Source organism: Gopherus evgoodei, chromosome 11 (assembly GCF_007399415.2).
Source record: "Gopherus evgoodei ecotype Sinaloan lineage chromosome 11, rGopEvg1_v1.p, whole genome shotgun sequence".
Classification (NCBI taxonomy): domain Eukaryota; kingdom Metazoa; phylum Chordata; order Testudines; family Testudinidae; genus Gopherus; species Gopherus evgoodei.
The window spans coordinates 42153331-42176122 of NC_044332.1; the positions used below are offsets into that span (position 1 = coordinate 42153331).

A 22792-nucleotide genomic window follows, 5' to 3' on the forward strand; every position below is an offset into this window, starting at 1 on the left:
TTGGCTGGGGTTGGGTTACAAATCACTTGAAGGGGGGCAGGGGACTAAATGTCATTGTATGAGTAAAGGGCAGGAGAACTGTACTTATCCTGTGCTGATTGAGGGTATCAAGAGAGAGGGTGGGGACAGGTGTTTTGCTTGATGGTCTACCTGACTCACAAGTGGTATTTGACTTGCTCCTCTCCATTGTTTAAAGACAGAGCTGATTAGGCTCCATAGATAGTCTTTTGTTTTAAGTGACCACTACAGCTGAAATCACTGATAATCAGGTCTAAGTGCTTAGACCTGCTGTGGGACAGTGTTGCTGTGGAAGAGATGGCCCAGTCTGCTCTAGAAACGAGGTTCCCCTCACTGAGAGCTCAGCTGAAATCACTGAGAGCTGGGTGGAACCTCAAGAGACCAACTAGCAGAGGTCACAGTGGCAGGTGACAGCAGAAGGTGATGGCACAGGGCCATTAGCAACAGAACAATGGAGTAAACGGTGACACAATGAACAACAGTGGCCAGAGTGAACAGTGAGCAGCTGGAGGAACGAGCAAGGTGCCTTCTTGTCCCCCAGTTGGGAAGTGAACTCATGTGAAAGCACTTCTGAACTCTGAGTCTCCGCTGACCAAGGACACCACCAGTGAGTATTAATGAGGCTGGTAAGAATTCTGGAGACACAACATAGTTCGTGGGAACAAACACGGATGTGGTATCATACTTTCTATTTAAGCAAGAGATACCACTGAAGGCCAATGTTAAGTGCATTGTCACTTGTTCATCCTGAAGTTGAACACTGGTTCCAAACAAGACCAGCAAATGCTCACTTTCTTTCTGCAGGAAACTCAGCTGACTGGCTAGGTGCATGTGGTGCAACAATGAAAGACTCAACAGTTGAAAAAATAAAGAAGTTTCCCACCATATTCAAATTTGCACACATGGCTGATGAATGCACAGATGCAAATGGGCATCAAGTATTAATTGATTGTGTACATTATCTTGTCAGTGGTGGGCCAGTAGATGCATTTCTAGATGTTTAAGTTATAGCAGACACACCGGCTGCATTTGTGACAACCCACATCTTAGAAGAGTTAAATGCTTGTCAGTTGGACACCCAAACAGATGGCTGCTTGTGCATTTGATGGAGCCCCAAGCTTCTCTGGAAGACGTGGTGGAGTACAAGCTTTGCTCAGAGAAATGTGTAACTCTAATCTCTCCTATACACACTGCAGAGGCCATCTACTCCAACTAGCACTAGTACGAGCTGCAGACTCTTCAAAAGACGTTAAAAAAGCTATAAGTGTAATGTCATATTTTTTCAGCAAGAGTCCAAAAAGACTTAATATCTTGGAAAATATAGAAGATACACTGGGACTGAAGTTCAAATTAGTCCAATCTGGGAAAACCCTCTCACTTTCTCATAAGCAATCCTTGGCTGTTGTCTTAAAATTACTCCAGCCATTATTACTGGCTTTGGAAAGTATCTACCAAAATGGGATGGATCTAAGTAGTGAGGCTGGTGGATTACTTTTGCTACTACATTCAGAGAAGACTATTGCCATTCTCTCTCTTGTAAGTCTACTGTTGAAACCATTTGGGTCATGTAGCAGATGCCTGGATGGCATAATTTAAACAGTAGCAGATCTTTGTCCCACAATAGAAGCTACATTTGGATCAATCAGAGAGCTATCCATTAAAAAAGTACTAGAAGCAGCAAATACTTCAGTCCAGAAGTTGACTCAAGAAGGCATTTATATTGAATCCTTTAAGTGAAGAGGACAAGAAGTGTTTGTGTACTTTTTCAGTTGTCTTAATAGACTCGATTCTTAAAAATCTACAACAGCGACTTCTAGATTCTACTCAACCTCTACGTATCTTTTACAGACCCCTATCCTATAAAACACCGACAGTTGAGTGGAGTGAGGCACTACCAGCAGCAGTAGGGCTGCCATGTGCTCAGGACAGAATAGAGAATTTGAACACAGAGTGGAATATCATATGACAAATGACTGAAGATTTGACTTCAACTTCTTTTTTCTCATCACTAGTGGCTCAACCCAATCTTTGCGTTATGTTTCCTGGGATGAAAGAAGTAGGAATTCATCTCTTGCTATTCCCAGTCACAACAGCTACCGTTGAGTGTTCTTTTGCCTCATGAATAGAATTTTGTGTTGTGACAGAAGTCACCTTCTGCCTGATCATGTGAATGAACTAATGAGCATATCAATTGAAGGAATGGAAGTACCGGACACATGAGAAGCCACCAAAGATGAACGCACTGCATTCAAGAAGTTCACTAACAGAGTTGTTCAAAATTATAACAAGAACCCAAGAAGGATTTAGATGTAGTGCTTCATAGAAGGCTTGAGTAGCCAAGTTTAATCAGTGTGATGATTTTAAATCATGAGTTAAATCTAATAAAATGGTCATGAAACATTTTTTCAGTTTTTATTATAATGCTATACAACCCACCTTCACCCTCACAGTCTCACCCCTCATTGGCCCTGACCCCCTGCACTGTAAATTCAAACCCACCCCCTAATTTCAATTCCTGGGGAAAATACTGCTCCACACAGTCCCGTGGGGGAGCAGAACAGGACCCCTGCCTTGTCAGCTCTTCCTGACCCAGCCTCAGGGAGGGGTGAACCCTGCCTCAGCCTCAGCGTGCCTGGCAGGGCTGAGGTCCCTGGTGTAGATGTGCTTTGAGCTACTACCAACAATGGGACTGCTTGGGCTGCCCTGACCGGGGAGAATTGGCCCATTTGCTGTGAAAACGCCAGCAGTTGGTTTACACAACGGTTGAGATGAATCGGTGTTAGCAATCATGGGAAATCTTAGCAGAGCTTCCCTCTTGTAGCCAAGGCCAAAATATGTTGTGTGAGGATGATGCAGGTGAGGCATCCCACCCAAATCCCTTCTGTGATTGCAAGGCCTGTGAGAGGTATTTGGGGAACAAGGGTTGGGTTTGAGAAACTCAACAAGTGGGGGGATACAAATCTCAGGCCATGTAGTAACCCCTTCTGCCATTCTCAGGAAAAAAAACAAAACTTTTTTTTTTGGTGGGCTCTTTGATCTTTCATTTAGGCTTATGACTCAGGAGTTGCCTGCAATATTCTATTTACAGTAGTTTCCTGCAGTAAGTCTCATGCCTCATTTGTAAGTGCCACAAAGCGCCATATTGTTGATTCATGTGAACAACATAAAAAGCTGCAAGTGGCCAGACTGTACTGCTCCTGCTTGGCATGTTGAATGGTGTGTGTGATTTTTACAATAAACAGTACCTGGTGAACAAGACTCTACAGTTCAATAAGAGCAACACCACACCTTACATTCAGACATTTTATTTGTTTTCCTAGAATTCTTAGCTGCATATAGCTTTAGTCAACTGCACTTACATTTTTGCAGTTAGTAAGATTTTAATACACTTTTCTGCTGGGAACTGCATTGCCAGCTCTAACCAACCTTATGATAATGGTTTCTTTTAATGAGTCTAAAAATCTTAATTTCAATTAACAGCAAAAAGTTAAAAGAAAATACTACAAATGGACTTCCTTTTGTGTATGGCTATGGAAAAATTAACACCAGTTACATACCCAACAAAAGAGGACAGTTAGCTATTTGGTTCCTTTTATTCAATACTCATGTACATTTACATTACAAAAAAAGTACCTGTCCTCCAAGTATTTAAAAAGATAACAGTTGATAGACATTCCTGCTCTGTTAAATGTGTATATTCAGATTTCACTCAAGTCTCTAGAAATGCCATATAGATGTTGTAATGATGATCACTCTGTAATATGGTACCAGCCTGTTAAAAATATCTGATTATTTTATTCCTGTGTAATTTCTCTAAACAAAAGCAAGTTTTGTAATGCTTATTTTGTTTCTGATACTAATCCTTGTCAGCTAAGTAAACTTGTTAAAACTTCCTAAATAAAGAGTTTAAAGCAGCTCTGCTGGGTTTCTTTTTATTTTTTTAAACACATTGAAAAGGGAGAGGGAACCTTCTTCAGTGTATATATGCATTCAATAAATTACTTCAGGTCTTGTATAGTTCCTGATCATTAGAGTCTTATTTCCTTATTCATTTATATGTATGATCAGGGGCGGCTCCAGGCACCAGCACAGCAAGCACGTGCTTGGGGTGGCAAGGAGAGAGGGGTGGCCTGTTAGTCGTCATGAGGGCAGCAGTCAGGGAGCCTTCAGCGGTGTTCCTGCGGGAGGTCTGCCGGTCGCACGGCTTTGGCGGTAATTTGGAGGTGGGGATGCCAAAGGCACGGGACCAGTAGACCACCTGCCGAAACACCAATGAAGGCTCCCTGACTGCCATGCTTAGGGTGGCAAAAAACAGAGACACCTCTGACTCCAAGTGGGGAATGGAGTCACAACACAGATCTGACCCCAGAGGACACTCCTGCATTGTGTCTCAGCTGTGGAAGAGATCTCACTTGGAAATGTTTTACAAGTGAGTGGAGCCAAGCAAGCCCAGACCGCTACACTGCAGAAGCAGGGAAAACCTCAACGTTGGAATAGCAAACCTGACTACTAGGAGAGAGAAAAAATGCTGGTGAGTGCAGCTTTTCAATAATTATATTTATTGCCTGCAGTCCCCAGGAGTAGTTTTATAAACATGAATCTCCTAGACAGCCTGCTGCCAGTAATGAAGATCATGCACTAGAGACCTCCAGCTTTTCCTGAGTCATTCCTTTGCCTCTCCTAATGCACTTGTCACTACTTTCCTCCCGACTCTGCCTACAGCATATGCAAATGATTCCATCAGAGCTATTACTATGAAGCTGTTCAGTTGATGCTAATTCTCAATATGGTTTTAGTAATTTTGCACATAGATGATTCAATACCTCATTCTGCTACTGATCCTGCTCAGAAAGGCTAACTGGGCTCTTCTGAGACAAGTGGCTTCTTACCCTACACAGATACAAAGGTGATGGGAGAGGCTCTTTGGAGAGATGATTTACAATGATTCAGAATACAGACTGATTCAGTAGTCCTAAGGCAGCTTCCCAGGAGGAGCCAGGTCTGGGGATAAGGCAACAGCTGACATTTATTTTATGAATGTATTTATTATGAACGCCAGGCCAACTCTGTGCAGTGTGTGACTTTGTTTTAGAGCAGGCTAGGAAAGACACCTGCTCACAATGCATTTGGCAAATTGCAAATCAGCACTAAGAGCCAGGTTTTCAAAAGAGCACAGCACCTAGCAGCTTCCACGGTTGTCAGGAGAGCTGTTAGGTGTGAGCTTAGAACTCTGAAAATCTGGCCACTTATTTAAGTATGTAAATAAGAATGTAAGTCCCTAACTTTAAGCATCCCAGTTGAAAAATGTTGGCCTTTCTGCTTTTCTGTTACTTACACAATGCATCCTCCTATGTTCACGTTTTTCCTCCAGTTTCCTTTTCATTTTCTCTCTGCACTTCCAATTCATATAACTTGGTCAGTCTTTGAATCTCTTCGCCTTCTTTTTTTGCCTCTATTTTGTTTAATTCTGCCTGGTGCTTATGTTTTTATTCTAAAGCATAAAATAAAATAATCATACTAAAGAGGTAAGAAAATGTACACAGTATATAATGGACAGAGATTACATATTTCTATGAGTTAAACATCATTAGATTTGATACTCTGAACTGAAGACAGGTAAAGTGTCAGAATTCAAAATCAAGGTGATGTATTTTAAAGTTATTGGCCCAAATACTGAATGAGAATTTAGTAACTCTGGGAATTCTGAAAGGAACCTTTTCCCCCCCAACTCACATGGCAGCAGCAGAATTTCACAAAGGCAGCTTCTGCAGTAACCATCACAGCCCTAATGTGCTTCTTCCACTGTGGGAAGGAAAGGAAGATATACCACAATGGTATTCTGGGAGTTGATGCAGAGCCAAGCTCTGTATTAAGCAGCAGATGCACACCCCTTTCATGCCCCACAAATCCTCTCCATCTCCTCTGCAGCAGAATTACATTAGTGCCATTGCCAGAAACCCTTTATATTCAAGGAATGGAGTAGGATTTCCTCATGATGTAACACTGCAACATTTAAATTTAGTAGTATCTCTTTAGAGTTGGATTTCAGATGTTATCAAGAAAGAGACAGAACCACTGATAATTCCTTTCCAGGATTATTTGCAGCAATGTTCCCACTAGATACTGATATCCATACCTAGTGCAGCACATTCCTTGCTAATCCTCATGAATGAATGAGAGATCAGGTACACATTACTGAAAGTGGTTAACTACCAATTAAATAAAAAACACAATTAATACCTCTAGATGTTTCATCACAAAATGTATTTCTTTTGACAATTACATTTAGTTTTAATTATCATATTCCCTCACTTCCTTGCGTTCCTCCATTCACAATGGATCACTAAGGCCAGGGCCAGCTCCAGGAACCAGCTCAGCAAGCAGGTGCTTGGGGTGGCCAAAGAGAAGGGGCGGCACCTCGGACTCTTCGGCTGCAAGTCCCTCTGTCCCTCTCAGAGGGAAGGACCTTCTGCCGACTTGACACCAAAGAAGAGAGCGGCGCAGTGGAGCTGCTGTCAATTGTGGCTTCCCCCTCCATCGCCCTGCTGCTTGGGGCAGCAAAAACCCTGGAGCCGGCCCTGTGTATGATTAATGTCTGATGTGAGTTTCTTCTTAGATCTCTGTATTTGAAATTCTTGTATGAACAGTAACTGATAGTTTAGATCTATTACATTGTTAATCCTCTTGTAAAAATTTGTTGTTCAAAAGTGGTATTAATACTTCAGTGGAGTCAAACGTCCTGGTTTTATTTTTTTAATAATCACTCTTGTTCTCTGAGCAAAAAATTAAGTTCTGTCTATATTTGCAATTAAACTGCTTTAGCCAAGCTAATTGTAAAACAGTTCAGATAAATTAGTTTGAAGGGCATTTCCTTGATAGAATGGATAGCACTTTTTTTTTAATTGATGGGAGCTCTAGTGAAGAAAAACTCTATAGAGTTTTTAACCCGTCCTGTTATCTAAACCTGTAGTCCATGGAAGTTCCTAGGTACTAAGACTTCAGTGGGAGCAAAATCAGGTAGCTGTACTCTAAGGTAGGGTTACATCTACAGTCAAATTAAAAAACAAAACAAAACCAAAAAAAAAAAAAAAGAAACCTACACACCACCCTATAGCACCAGTCTCAGAGGCCAGGTCAGCTGACTAAGGCTCATGGGGCTTGGGGTCTAAAAACTGTGGTGTAGACCAGGGGTTCTCAAAACTTCTCTTTCTCAGCCCCCTCCAACATGCTATAAAAAAGGGTGCATACCATCCATGCCACAACTGTTTTTATGCATATCCAGTAGATTAAAAGCCATGGCCAGCATCTGGGTAGTTTGCAAGGCAATTGCCTGGGGCCTCATGCCACAGGGGACCCCCTGAAGCTAAGTTGCTCACCTTCAGACCCACACAGCAGGGCTCAGGCTTTGGTATTTTGCTCTGGGGCCCAGTGAGTCTAACACAGAGGTTCTCAGACTTCTGTAGTGGTGACCCCATTCACACAGCAAGCCTCTGAGTGCAACCCCCCCTTATACATTAAAAACACTATTTTATATATTTAACACCATTATAAATGCTGGAGGCAAAGCGAGGTTTGGGGTGGAGGCTGATGGCTAGCAACCCCCCATGTAATAACCTCGTGACGCCCTGAGGGCGCAGTTTGAGAACCCTGGTCTAACAGTAGCCCTGCTCTCATTTATTTTGGCAGACCCCACTTGAGAACTACTGCTGTACATTTGGGTTTAAGCTGGAGCCAGGCTCTGAAACCCTCATCCATCATGCATTCTCAGAGCTAAGCTTGAACATCTACATTGTAATTTTATACCTCCACAGCCCAAGTTCTGAGAGACTGAGGTAGCTGTCAGCCCAGAGGCTTGTCTGCTCTCAGAGCAGTGCAGTCAGGGCCTGCTCCAGGGTTTTTTCCACCCCAAGCGGCGGGGGAAAAAAAATAAAATAAAGCCACGATCGGCGGCAATTAGCCGCTTTCTTCTTCGGCGGCATTTCAGCGGCAGGTCCTTCCCTCCGAGAGGGACCCGCTGCTCCATTGCCGCCGAAGAACCCAACCTGCTGCCCCTTTCCCTTGGCCATCCCAAGCACCTGCTTGCTGAGCTGGTGCCTGGAGCTGGCCCTGAGTGCAGTGGCACAACTGTAGCTGAAGACATCACCTACACCAGGGGTGTGCAAACTTTTTGGTCTGAAGGCCACAGCGGGGTTGCAAAATGGTATGGAGGACTGGGTAGGGAAATCTGTGCCTCTCCAAAAAGCTTGCCCCTCACCCCTTCCCGCTCCCTGACTGCCCCCCTCAGGACCTCCAACCCATCCAACCCCCCTGCTCCTTGTCCTTTGACCGCCCCCTCCTGAGATCCCTGCCCCAACTGTCCCCTGGGACCCGACTCCCTATCCAACTCACCCTCCTTGTCCCCTGACCATCCCCTCCTGGGACCCCTTGCCCCTAACCGCCCCCTCCCAGGACCCCCCATCCATCTCCCCCCAAGCCCCTTTCAGAATGTGGCCCTGTGAACATGGTCAGAGGACTCAAGAGGAGCAGGGGCAGCTGCGCAGTTGGAAAGAAGTGGCGGTTTCCCCTTCAAAGTGCTACTTCTCTCTGGCTGGCTGCATGGCGGTTTTCCTGAGTCCTCCGGCCGTGTTCCCTGCGGTCCCACCATCTGCACCACCCACCTGCTCTCCGGCCCCTGCAGTGCAGTCCCTCCCCCTTATGGGGGGGTGCACTGGTGCTGAGCTGCCCGAGTGCCCATCCCTGAGCCACCCTGTTGTGGGGGCCCCCTGTGTTCACTTGTAAATCTGCCCCTGAACTGCACCACCCAGTCTGAGCCAGCCACATTGATGCATTGCCAGCATGGTGAGCTGAGGCTGCAGGGGAGGGGCCAGGGCCAGTCAGGAGCTCAAGGGCCGGGCAGGATGTTCCCGTGGGCCAGATGTGGCCCGTGGGCCATAGTTTGCCCACCTCTGACCTACACTGACAGGAAAGCTTTCTCCACTGACATAGGTACTTCACCTCCCTGAGAGGTGGTAGCTATGTTAACAGCAGAAGTTCTCCCATCAACATAGCATGGTCTACATTGGGGTTAGTTCAGTATAACTCACTCAGGTGTGGATTTTTTCATACCCCTGAGCAACATAAATATACTGACATACGTAGCTAGCATAGAGCAAGCCTGGGTCTTTTATTTCAGTGTAGTAGCAAACTGATCTGTGTATGACAAAAGGTGTTGAACAGCTCCCCCAGCCACACCCTACCACTTAATGAGGTCTCATGGAGGTCACAGTTAAAAGCCCAATATGTAAAACATGGGAGATAATTGGCCCAGTCTTCGCTGTGGTGAGGCCTCAGGTGGAGTACTGTGTCCAGTTCTAGGGGCCACTCATTTGAGCTCTCCACTTTGTCCTCATTTTTCCTGATGAGAGCAATAAACTTGATAAAAGGTTTTAGAAAAGCTGAGGGGGGGGGGGGGCGGGAATTTAAAAAAAAAAAAAAAAAAAAAAAAAAAACCAACCAGCCAAAAAACCCAGCATGTTTAGTCTTGAGAAATGATTATAATCAAGTCCTACTTCAGTCTTCAAGTATGTTAAGGGCTGTTATAGAGAGGACAGCAATCAGTTGTTCTGCACCTCAGCTGCATGTATGATAAATAGCTATAGGCTTAATCTGCAGCAAGGGAGATTAGGTTAGAATTTAGGAAAAACTTTCTAACTATAAGGATAGTTAAACTCTGGAACAGGCTTCCAAAGGAATCCCTATCATACACAGTTTTAAAGAACAAATTAAACAAATGCCTGTCAGAGATGGTTTAGTTTAATTCGGTCCTGTTGCAGCACAGGGGGATGGACTAGATGTCTTCTCAATGTCCCTTCAAGTCTTACATTTCTAGGATTCTATAGCAAAGCACAGTTGACTATTCTAATAGAATAAAGATAAATGGTTGATCTCTGGTCCCACTTTGCTTGAACAGACATGATCTAGTGAGTTTTAATAGATACTGTCAAGTTAAAAAAAATTACATCTCTAGCTGAAAGTGTACCTGCTAGTGTTAGCTATTTTAGGGGCTACCTATAATTCAAAGGGCAAGGAAAGGAAATCTATATATAAAAATTGTTACTTATGCACTTTGGGTACCATCCACAACAGTGAAGTTCTGCTTTTAGGTACTACTGCAGTCCACACAACCGCTCAGCTACTGTCTAAACCCATTTATTAAGTAAGTTTTTCTTCAGGGCATGCACACTGCCTCCTCACTTTAGGCACCTATTGCCTACCTGATTTTATGCACTACTGCCTCACACTAGGGCTACGTCTATGCTGTGCACCTTACAGTCTAAAAGGCACCTCTCCCCATTTATTGTAGAAGGAGCTTAAGCACCTAACTCAAGCTTTGTGGAGTGCAGTGTTGTTCCTGTGATTTTCTAGGCAGTGCAACATTGAAAGTCATGGCACTAAAGTCCACTTGTGTATCCCACATTTTGTCTATAATTAACATCACTGTATTGTTGATGGCCCTATATCACAATCATGCACAGCTTGTCTCTTAGAGAAGCTTATCTGCCTATTCTCCAAGCTCTGTAACAGGGTGTTTACCAGTAACATTAGCAGGATCTGTTAGAAGTTTTACCACCTACCTTCTTCATTAATGGTTTACACCGTGTCAAAGGCTTTCAGATGTTTGAATTTTTGTTTCCATTAAACAAACAAAATGGTGCAGACAACCTTCTAAACTAGTCTTGTACGTAACAGGTATTTTTTACCACAGAAATTTGTTCTGATTGTACAGACTATTCTTTTGATATGTATGAAGTCTTGTTTCTGTTCTAGTGGTGTAATGGCTCTCAGATTAATATTAATAGATTTAATATTAAAGTCAGTTGCATTGGGTGTCTGAAAAAATTGCTATAATCAACCTTTTGATAGTCTAGAATTCCCCCACCATAGTCCAAACAGCACATGAAACATACAGCCCTGGCAACTCACACCACACACTAGCACAATCCTCTCCTATCCTTGTACTAGGACAGTCATCCCAGCCCTTCCACCTGAAGTACCACCCCATTTATCTTAGCAGAAACCCCCACATCCTCTTTGCTGGGAGCATCTCTCACTCCCCCTGGCCTTTTCACAGTTCTTCTGGGTCCAGCTCTGGAGAGGTGAGCTGATGAACTCCTTCACTGCCTTCAGTCTCTAGCATAGAGCCAGCAGGCAACTGCCTCCTGCTGCTTTCTGGTATTCAACCCTCTCATCTAATTCTCTGACTTGGGGATAACAGCCACCAAAACCCTCTTACTGCTTTCCTACTTTCCCCCAAGAAACACCTTATGCAAAGACACTGATGACTTATAGCTCCACTCCTCTCACCTACCTTTAAGTAAGCCACTCCATTCTGACTCCCTAAGCTCCATTTCCCTCATTGGGTCTCATGCTGCTGCTGCGCTGCACTGCCCTGATCTTTTATAACCCTCAGGTGCTACTCCAGTCCACCCTCTTAATTGTCCAAATTGGGAGCAATTTATCTGGCACAGTGGGCTGTCCTGCTTCATTTACTGGAGCCAACCATCCTGTGATGCTACTTTATGCTGTAGTAATATTGCTCTTTAATCTTCCATTTAACTTTTTAAAAAAATACTCTTGGAGAATAATTTCAAATAGGAGAGAAAAAATTAGGGGGCAGAAATGAACTCATAGCAGATTTATGTCTCCTCATCCATAAGCTTTTTTCTAATGTCTTTGCCTTTCACTCTACTTTGTACTAACCTGTTTAGCAACCCTTTCCAAAAGCACTAGACAGTTCAGTTGTCAAGGGTTCTTTATATTTTATTTTCTTTAAGCAAACGATATTAAAATCATTCAAAAACTTTCCACCAGGCTTTAAATAAGCACAGCTCACAATTACCTACATGCACATGAGCCTCAGAATGGGAAGTTTGCAAACACCAAGACAAAAGTCAATAAATCTACTGTTTTAACTGAACCTTGGAGTTTAGTGCAATATGTTTACTAGTGCTTAATGCAATAAACAGAGTAGGATGATATAAAAGAGTAGCAAAAAAAAAAGAATAATTCAAAATTTTTAGATTAGAGGGAAATTACAAATTTGAGGCATATATGATCTGAAATCTCCTAGAATATACTTACAATTTTTTGTAAATAAGGAGAATATTTTTCTACCTATTACCCTCCATCTATCTCACATCATCAAAACCTGTTTAGGCAGGTGTTTCCTCCAACAACCAGTGGTAGATCCCTGACAGCTCTGGCTTTAAAGGAGTGGGCAAGAGATTTATTTTTTCTAAAGGATATAGTATCTTCTTTGTAAGGTGTCCAGATACTACAGTGGTGAAACTTAAAAAGAAAACAAAAGAGGGTATAATAATTACCCTGTGAGGTAGGTGTGTATTTATTTAAATTATTGTGTATATTATTTAAATTATTGTATACATTATTATCATGACATCTGGGTGCATGACAGGGGAAAAGAAGCAAAATTAAACTCCCCATGTTAAAAGTAACAGCACACCATAAAAATCTCTGAAGAAATGATCAACAGTCAACCAAATGCAATTTAACAAAAGGTGTATCTTGTATATGCTTCCTGAGATGTGACAGGGCACATTTTATACCTCAAAACATTTGTAAGACTGATGATGTCTGAGTCAGAAGGTCATGGGTTCAAATCTTTCATCTGGATTGTACCTGTACCTTATGCTGTGTTGAAACTACCTTGCTGCATTGTAGAGATCACAATGCAATATTGGATAGTTAAAATGATCTTTTTTCTGCTGATCTCAGACAGCTCTCCAGGCAGAAGTAAAGATCCCAGATCACACTTCTGAAAGGAGTAATGGATAAATCCAGTGTCCTGGTCAGTATTCTATCTCTAAACTTTTTGCTGAGTTCCTGTGGCTGCTGTGTTTGCCTCACTCACTAAATCATGTTTAGTGCTTTTGGAGATCCTGGTGTGAAAACAATTATATAAAATATAATTCTGTTTTTCTAGTCTGTACCAGAGGTGTTTGTACCTCAGAGGGTCCATTAGCTTCCCTGAGGGTCTTTTCCACTCTAAAACACATGTATCTTAACCAATCCTGCAATCAAGGATATAGTATTATCTGGGGTCAATCAACAATATTCCTGAATCAGCTTGAGAGGTCATTGTGGAGCAATGTGAGGCCCTCTCCCATTGCTCCCTAAGTGCCTTTTAAATATAGGAATAAAGGAATGACCACGTCTCACACTTGAATCTTTTGTATCACAGAGCATTATTTTACTTCTAGAGCACTAGGGCAAATGCCTTCTATCTGTGTTTTGTGTGGGGATTTGAAAGCGGACTAGCAAAATATCCTAACAAGCCAATCACCTTCTGACAGTCACTAAACAATAAGTGTTAATAGCCACATTAAAATTATTAAACATTTCACTTGAAAACCAAGTAGTCCAGAGAAATGCAAAATCTTTTGTTTTTTAGTCCTCTTAGCAATCTGACAAAAACCTTGAGCATGGTTCCCTCCAGTGGTTAATTAATACAAATTAGTCTTTTTACATTACTCCTTATATGTCCACAGGAAGTATATTTTGTAAAGATCATTTGTAAACCTTTATGACAAACAATAACTGGTGAATTTATTTTGAAAATGAAATTATACAAAAGTATTGTCAAAGCATTTATATTATATGAAGTTAATTTTAATAAATACTGGTTTGTATACAGATTTATATTAAATGTGAGTAATGGGTTGTATTAAATACATTGCTGAAGTGGTAATCTGAACTGGTACAGATACTGTACTTGCTTATCTCTTGCAACAGACATATGATATTCAGATTGTGTTAGACATTGTACACACAGACACAACCATGTGAACGCATAGCACTGGGAAGATTGCCGACTACTTCCCATTTATTAAGCTCAGGATCATATTTCTCAATACTCTGCAGATATGTTCCTTTTGAATAAGAATATCCTCCTGTTACATAGATGCATCCATTCATGACAACTGCACCACATTCCATCCTTCTTTCCATCGTATGTGCCATCTGCCTCCATTCATTTTGTTCTGGGTCATAGCAGTCAGCGACTGCGGTTTGTCCACCCACAAGATAGAGCTTGTTTTGTAAGGCAAGGGAACACAATCCATATTCTTCAGAAAGAAAGAGAAAATAATTTAATTTAGAATAATAAAACAAACAAGCAGTACTACCTAGTTGGTGAAACTGAAGCTCCATATGATAGACTGTGTCACAATTTCAGATTAATTGCATCTGTATTCCCCCTCTGTGGTTCACAACCCCACCCCTCAGGACTCCCATCCCTTATCCAACCGCCCTCTGCTCCTCATCCCCTGACCACCCCCTCCCGGGACCCTCTGGCCCCAACTGACCCCAGGATCCCCCCCCTCTTATCCAACCCCCCCCTGCTCCCTATCCCCTGACTGTCCTCCCGACCCCTATCCACATCCCTGCCCCCTCACAGGCCCCCCGGGACTCCCACTCCCTCCCTGTTCCCCATCTCCTGACTGCCCCCCCGAACCTCCACCCCATCCAACCACTCCATCCTCCCTGACTGCCCCCCAGGACTCCCCACTCCCTTACCCAGCCCCAGTGTTCCCTGCCCCCTTACCAGCAGCAGGAGCTCGCAGCCACGACACCCGGCCAGAGCCAGCTGTGCTCCCCACGCTGCCCAGCGGGAGCAGTGGGCCAGAATGTGACCCAGGCAGCATTGTGGCTGCGGGGGACAGCGGGGAAGGGGCCAGGGACTAGGCTCCCTGGCCGGGAGCTCAGGGGCCAGGCAGGATGGTCCCATGGCCCGGATGTGGCCTGCGGGCCGTAGTTTGCCCTCATCTGCCCTACAAGCCTGTCTGCCTATGGGCCAGCCCCTGTATATTGCCTCTTCTCCAAAGGCTGTGAACAGTGCATTGTCAGCTGTTACAAGTTACCACATAACTTTCTCAGCAAAGTACATTTATTCTTAAGATAAAAAAGCATTACAGAAAAAGCATAAAAATAATAAAAGCTCCTGCACACTTCAGAAATCATCCATCCTCCAAATTGGAAGCCTGGTAGGACAACATCCCTTTCAACACTTCAGCAAGGGTTGGGTCTTTTTTTGGACAGAAGGTCCTGTCCATTTGCTGAATCAAAAGGAAGCCCCCCAGTTCAGTTCAAGCTCTACCAAAAGCCCTTTTTTTATTTTGCAGTCTCTGGAAAACCCAGCCAGAAGCAGTATATGCATAGGGACTGGTACTTCTATGGAGCTGTTTGCAAACAGGAACTGTTAGTAATTATCCCCCACTCTTTTCAATTCCTGCAGGAACTGTACAAACCCTCCTTCAAAGAAGCTGCAAACAGTCTCTGTCCCACAATGATATATAAAACATTCATAAACGTCATACACTATATCCCCCTCAAAAAATACTGCATTTGGTTACAATATCAGTCACACTGGGGTATTTTTTCAAAAGTCTATTCAAGTCAATGGGAAATTCTCCATTGACTTAAATTGGTTTTGGATCAGATCAGGTTCTGAAAAACCTCAACAACTTCTGCTGTGTCTGGTCTCAGGAAGACTAAGGGCATCATATAAGTGACATACATTATAACCAGTGGTTAAAGAGGGTCTTTTAAAAAAATTACATAGCTGAACATAGGAAGTAGAGAGGGAAATCTACTCTCTCTCTTTCCAGGAAGGATTGTTCCCTTCAGTTAATTTTCTTGTCCTTTATCCAGTCTAGATTAGATTGCCCTATATGTTGAGGCTTCCACCACTTCTGTAGCAGACTATTCCACAGTCAAAAAATCAATGTAACTGTCAAGAATTTCTTGCTATTAATTTCATTCCATTACATTACAAGGACTCAGGAGACCTAGACTCTATTCCAAGCTCAGCTACTGACCTACTGGGTGATCTTGGACAACTCACTTCACCTCTCTGTGGTTCAGTCCCCCCCTCTGTAAAATGGGGATAATCATACTGACCTCCTTTGTGAAATGCTTTGAGATCTACTAATTAAAGGTGCTATGTAAGAGCTACGTGTTATTACTTCTCATTCCATTTAAATGCATCATCCTCTACCCTATTAGGGTTTACACCTTCCATATATTGTGACATGTTCCTGAGTCAAAATCTTCTTACCTTTTTTGTCAATCTCAATTTCCCTAGTGTTGCAGTCTTTCTTTATGCAGACTCAAGACAATGGTTGGTTGCATTGTGCATGATCTCTGCAACCAATAGAGCTAGAATTAAAGTTTACTTTTTAAAATTAATATGTAGATTCTAGAGCAAAATCTGTTTGAGAGTTTCTATTCTGCCAGCCAGCAATCCATGTAAACCACCTTTGTCAAATGCCCAAAAGGGGATGGAGTTTCTAGGAAAATAGTGTACTGTATTGATAATATAGTCCTTCCTTAGTAATATATAAAATAGCAGTACATTAATTATATGCTTAATAAATTTCTGAAATGAACTAAGGCCTGGTCTACACTAGAAAATTAAGTCAACATAACTACCTAGCTCAGAGATGTGAAAAATCCACACCCCTAAGGAGCATAGTAAAATCGACATTAAGTCCCTGTGTAGACAGTGCTAGGTCAATGGATGAATTCTTCCATCAACCTTGCTACTACCTCTTATGGAGGGGGATTACCTACGCTGATGAAAGAGCCCCTCCCGTCGGTATAGCTAGTGTCTACACTGATGTGAGACAGCGATGCAGCTGCGCAGTTGTAGCATTTTCAGTATTGACAAAGCCTAAGACTTTGTCTACACTAGAACCTGAACAACAAAACTTTTGTCATTCAGTCATGTGAAAAAAACACATACCCCAAATGACAAAAGTTTTGCCAACAGAAAGCGCCAGTGAGAACAGAGCTTTGTTGGCAGGAGAGCTCTCCTGCCTGCAAAGCTACCACAACTCCTTGGGGGTGGAAGTTTTTTGTTGGCAGGAGACAATAAAACTCCACTCCACTCCAGCAAAGATGTGTATAACATGAGTACACAGCTGTCATCATGAAGTACATGCTGGAAAGGCTGAAAATGAAAACATGACCAGGAGCACCTTCTCCAACAAAGCATTTTTATGGTAATTAACAACCAAGTTATGCTGCTACTGAATGTATGCATTAGGGATTGCTAAAACAATCATTTATCTTCTATATTGTCTTTAATGCTAACGCCCTATTAAACTTCACAGTCATGCAGATGCACACAAATAAGAAAAACAAAAATAAAAAGAACAATGAAAACACTTCACCTACATTTCAGTACACTCAGGACACTTATTTTAAAATATTGTTAAAAGTTCTGTAAAGCAAATCTTTAAAACATAAAACTCATATGTTCCCCTCCCAAACTGTACATAGAAAACAATTCAAAATGTGGATTAAAAGGTGATTTTGGTCATACATTTAGAATGTTTTCTCTGAATATAACTCTTATTTTCCCTTTCTATAATACTTTTAGAGAGATAAGATAGATGAGGTAATACTTTTTTATTGGACTGGTTTCTGTTCGTGGAAGGTACAAGCTTTGGAGCTACACAGAGCTCTTTTTCAGGTTTGGGGAAGGAAGCAAAGATACTACTTTACCTACCTTGTCTCACTCATTTCCTGAGACCAGCACAGCTACAACAACATAGCAAACAACTTTATAATAACTTTTTATACTATATTAACATAAAACATTTATTTGCTGGCTTACTGATCAAATATTTTGCTAGCTATTAACCTTACAGCGATTTAGAATGCATTGCACCACTTGAAGCTTATTCTCTTTAAAAAAGAACATTATCTAAAGCAATGACAAAGATCATTAAAGCTTCCAACTAGAAGTAACCAAAGTCAAATTCTATATTCCGTAGGGAAGTGTTTCTGTTTACCTGGATGTGGACTTGTAGTGACTATTCTCCATTCATTGCTACCTGAATGGTAGCTCTGAATTTTGTCATAGGTGCAGCTTCCCCTGTAACCATAGTGGCCTCCAATTACATAGATGACATCACACAGGACACAGGCTGTGGCATTTCCAACACCTATTTATAGTATAAAATTCACAGCACACCTTCAGATTCTGCAGAATACTCACTGCCACTTCCATCAATAACATAAAGTTGAAGTTACTTGTTAATTAATATTTTAGTATTAAATTATTCTTCCAGGTATTTAAATGAATGTGTAATAAAAGCACCAGAGAGAACTCTTATGACACCTTATCTTGTCAATATAAGCAAAGTAAACTAAAACAGTAAAGCTTCTTACAAATTTTATTGCATATTAATCAATATCAATCCATCTTTTCAGATCACACAAAAGCTATGTGTAATCTTTAGATTTTAGGTAGCTCTTTTGCAGTACTTAAAGTAACACTGACAAGGTGGGTGAGGTAATATCTTTTATTGGACCAACTTCTTTTGGTGAGAGACAAGCTTTCAAGCTACACAGAGCTCTTCTTCAGGCCTGGTAAAGATACTAAGAGTATCACAGCTTGTCTCTCTCACCAACAGAAGTTGGTCCAGTAAAAGATATTACCTCACCCACCTTCTCTCTAATATCTTGGGACCCACCTGGCTACAAAAACACTGCATACATTAAAGAAGCACTGTCAAGATTAGGATGGAAATTTAACTTATTTTAAAATTATTTTAATTTCACAGAGAATTTTAAATATCATTTTAAAATAATAATTTCTTTACCAAGAAAATCTTCAATAGGAATTGAGGTTACTCAACAACTCACAGAATCATTTCTACTGTTTTAATCCTCTGAGTGACATCATTAATGATGCTGTTGTATAAACAAGGAAGTTGGAGCCATGTCAACTTTATCTCCATTAAAAAAATAGTAACAAAAATGAATGCTTGCCAAATTAATATGGACAAAAATCAGCAAGGAAATTATATGATTTTAAGCTTCTAAAACACAAGAGAAAACATCTATACAAAACAGAAAAAATAGTTTATAGTATAATTCAAATATTCTACTCCTTTATAAATTAGCAATAAAGTAGATCAAGAAGAATAATGGTTTAGAGTAAAAGGTAGGGACATCTGAGTAATGGTTGCATGAGCAGTATGAATTTTACTGATTTTTAACATTGTCATTATCCATTTTCTAGGTGTTTTGTATTTTACAGACTGCTTATAAAAGAGAGAATATGTAATTTAAAAAAAATTATGCAGTGATTTAATTCAGATTTTTTTTACTTGCATTATCTCTGATAACAAGTTAATACACTTTACTATTTGCAGTAGTTCAAATTCAAAATTGAAAAATAACTAAGCAAATCAAATGTTTTTCAATGTGTAGAATAAATTGCTGGCACTTTTCATCTTCCCACCAAGGATCTAATTAAAAGCCCTGGACTGATAATGCACAGAGATGTGATAAAATTACATTAAACAGAAGTTATAAATGATGGAAATATGGCTATAAAGAAATGGATCACAATTGTAAACATTGTGATACCTGGAATTTGTTATTCTGATCAGAAGTTTTTATCAGATAGAACTTAACGGCTGTTTGGATACAAAGTAATTACCATCCTTTGGCGCTAAAGTTAAATATTTTCATTAGAGTACAATCTGAATAAAAATATTATGATAATTTTATTGGAACTCAGCTTCTGGTTCCACAAGCCACTTTCTGAAGGTCCATTGAGCACCAGAAGGGCTGAAATTGTATAGTGACTTTTCTATACCTTATACAGAAATTTTGCTCAAGAGACGTTAACATTAAACTGAACATACTATCTGTAAATTTACATTAGTGTTGTTGGATACAGTACTGTACAGACTTTAGATATTTGGATGTTTCAAGTGGTTTGGCTAATAAAGACCTGAACCAAAACCCATTAAAGTTAATGGAAAAACTCCCATTTACTTCAATGGGCTTGATACTTCTATGGAGCTTTTTTGCTCTAAATGTGGCTGTTGAGTTTACAAGGGGCAAGTGAGAAAGGACAGACACTGAGGCAACCACAGGAAAGGTTACATACCTTTGATCATGTTTGCAATGGGAATCCATTTCTTTATTAAAGGATCATAGAATTCTGCTTCTTGTGCTGGAGCCCCTTTTCTGTAGCCTCCCAAAGCATAGACACAGCCACCCAAGGTAATTGCACAGTGATAGTACCTTGCATTAAGCATGGGGCAGCCTTCTGTCCATTGGTCAGTTTCACTGTTATATATCCAGACAATATCAAGTGCTTCTATGTTATCAGTTCTATAGCCCCCAGTAACATAAATGTTGGGTCCCAAACTAGTGACCCCATAGCTCTCCCTTGTATAATCAGGCATGTCTGTTCCCTGTATCCAAGCATTAGTTAAAGGATCCCACACATGGACTTCTGGTAAAGGATGCCAGTAATATCCTCCAATCACATACATAGCTGCTGTGGGCCTTTTGGAAATGTATTTTGGGTTGGTGTTTAATGCACTGTATATCAGAGACCTTATCTTGTTTTCATTAAGCTGGTGTTTTTTTCTTAAGCTTAAGGCTGATCTTAAATATATTTCATTTAAATCTATTTTGAGGCCGTTCAGTAGATCAAAAATGCATTCAATTCTTTTCTCCACATCATATGCTATCCATTTAACTACAGGTTCTATGGCTGCCTCTTCTTTCCAAACATTGAGATTCTCTCTGGAGAGAATAAACAGGAGTTTCTCATAGCTGATATCCAGAAATTCTTCCTGCCTCCACACTTCTTCAAATCTTGATAACAATATCCTCCTAGATTCTTTCTCTAGCTCTGAACAAAGGTGATACTCTGCAAAGGAGTGCATCCCTATGCAGTTGACAGTATCTACATGCCTTACCAGAAACTGCTCACAGGCTTTCTTTACTGACACAAACTGGAGCAGATCTGCAGCTTGGAGGAGACTTTGAACATTTTTCTCTGTTATTTGGATTTGTGATGTGTATGCATAATTCACAAGAGACTCCAATATAGTGTGGCTGACCTCAGGAAGTTTGATCTGATTTTTAGATTTTTCTTTCATGTCAGCTGTGAACATTGCCTTAAAATAATTGCTACAAGCAGCTAAAACAGCTTTGTGGCAAAGGAAGATCACATCAGAAGCACACTGAAGAGTAATGTCAGTAAATAAGCCATCTTGGTAAAATGTTCTGAAAGCCTGCAGGAAATCCACAGGGTGAGAAAGATCGTTGTAAATATAGGTGTAGTCCTCTTCTCCGATCAGAGCCATCGCTGGAATAAAGTCAAACAAAAGGGGGCAGTTTTCAGTTATGCAAATTGCCTTGGGTAGTCAGCGCTGAATGTGTTAATTGTCCGTGCACATTGTATCAATGCCGCAGTCCCAAAGGCAAAATATTTCCCACTCACTAAGCAAAATCACACGCATTTTCAAATAAGGTTTTATTCATGGCTTTATACACATATTCAACCACATCCAGGGGGATAGTAAACCCGATGCATAAGGATGAGTCTCCTTTCCTCCTTCTAATAACGGGTCTGTGACAGACTTTGCTGTATTGTACTATTGAAAATATTTGACTTCATACTGCCAGAATGCGCACAGAAAACTAGACCTCTCAAGGCGCGTGAAGAGATACCTGGAACCCATATATCTTAACATTTTAAATCTATCTCCCTGTGGAGTCCAAGCTGCCTAGAGATCAAATGTCCAGCTCCAGCGCATTGTAGGAGAGCTGCTGCCTGCTTCAGTAGTAAAACAACGGGGGGGGGGGGGGGCGGAGAGTATCGCGCAGCCCCCGGGTGCAGTGGAGTGGAAACTGGGCGCGCGGGGAACTCGAAGGGGCAGTGCAGCCTTGCAGCACTGGGTGCCAACTCCTTATGGCTCAGCCCACTAGCACAAAGGGGTCCCGGTGCAGCAGCCTCAGTCACACCGCGGGCTCAGCCTGAAGCCCCGACACGACAGCTGGGCTGGGCTTCTGCTCGGGGTTAGAGGAGCACGGAGGGGAAGCCTGCGCTGCTGCTGCGCACCCTGGATCAGGAGCGCCCGTCCATCCCCCCGGCCAGCCTGCCGGAGCCCCTCGGCGACAGAGCCTGGAGAGCGCAGGGGAAGGCCGCGAGGACCCTCGGCCATCAGCAGCGGGGAGGCTGCCAGCAAAGCGCCCCAGCAGCCACGTGCCGCCCTCGGATCACACGGGGGGCCGGGCGGCGGCTGGATGGGAACCTGCCCGCGGAGGGTGGCGCTGTCGGCTCGCAGCGCGGGCGGGGTAACGCCTCGCGCCCCAGCCGCGCTGCCCGCCCAGCTCGCGGGCCGAGACCGCCGCGCTGCCGCGCGCTACTTACTGCTCTGTCTGAAGCGGCGACCGAGGCTGGGCTGGGGCCGGACGCAGGCGGCGGCAGCGGCCCCTTGACCATATTCGGGAGAGAAGCTGCCGCCGCGGCCTGCCCACGGCAGGCGACTGACAGGGGCAGCTCCCGACCCGTGTCGGTGTCTCAACTGTCGCCTCTCCCGCCACCCCTCCCGGCCCGGCAGCGCCCCCTCCGCAAGGTCACCGCGCCCCGCTCCGCCGGGCGCAGGGGGGCAGTAGCCGGCCGGACGGGGGGGTAGGGCTGCTGCCGGGGCAGGGCCTGGGGCCGCTGCAGCTTTGCCAGGCGAGCAGCTCAGTGACACGCAGCCAGGCACAGGGAAGCTACGCTAGGACGTGGTTTTCACCATCCCGCACAGTGGCCCACGCAGCGAGCATCCCCGCAGACCCCCACCCCCCCGGCCCGAGTCAGCCTCTCTTGCAACGCGCCCGGGCGCTGCTCAGCCGAACCCCGCAAACGGCGAAGGCTGCAGACGCAGCAAGGTTAATTGCCCCAGGT

The 22792-nt window shown here is 42.8% G+C and overlaps 1 protein-coding gene across 1 annotated transcript; it reads right to left on the reverse strand.

The window, feature by feature from the left end:
- Positions 1-11867: 11867 nt before the first annotated feature.
- On the reverse strand, positions 11868-22445 carry KLHL23 (kelch like family member 23). The gene is made up of 4 exons (XM_030580943.1): positions 22271-22445; positions 19988-21202; positions 17874-18026; positions 11868-14141 (listed from the first exon to the last, which is right to left on the reverse strand). Exons 2-4 carry the CDS (start codon positions 21198-21200, stop codon positions 13831-13833), a joined length of 1677 nt encoding a protein of 558 aa, XP_030436803.1. The 5' UTR covers positions 21201-21202; positions 22271-22445; the 3' UTR covers positions 11868-13830.
- Between the last annotated feature and the right edge of the window lie 347 nt (positions 22446-22792).

Bases quoted from the DNA above. Each gene is read 5' to 3' on its own strand.
- KLHL23 (XM_030580943.1), bottom strand. From the start codon at position 21,200: ATGGCTCTGATCGGAGAAGAGGACTACACCTATATTTACAACGATCTT. The intron at 18,027-19,987 runs GTATGTAACCTT...TACTATAAATAG, and splicing joins CATTGCAAACATGATCAAAG to GTGTTGGAAATGCCACAGCC. The intron at 14,142-17,873 runs GTAAACAGAAAC...TTCTTTCTGAAG, and splicing joins CACTACAAGTCCACATCCAG to AATATGGATTGTGTTCCCTT.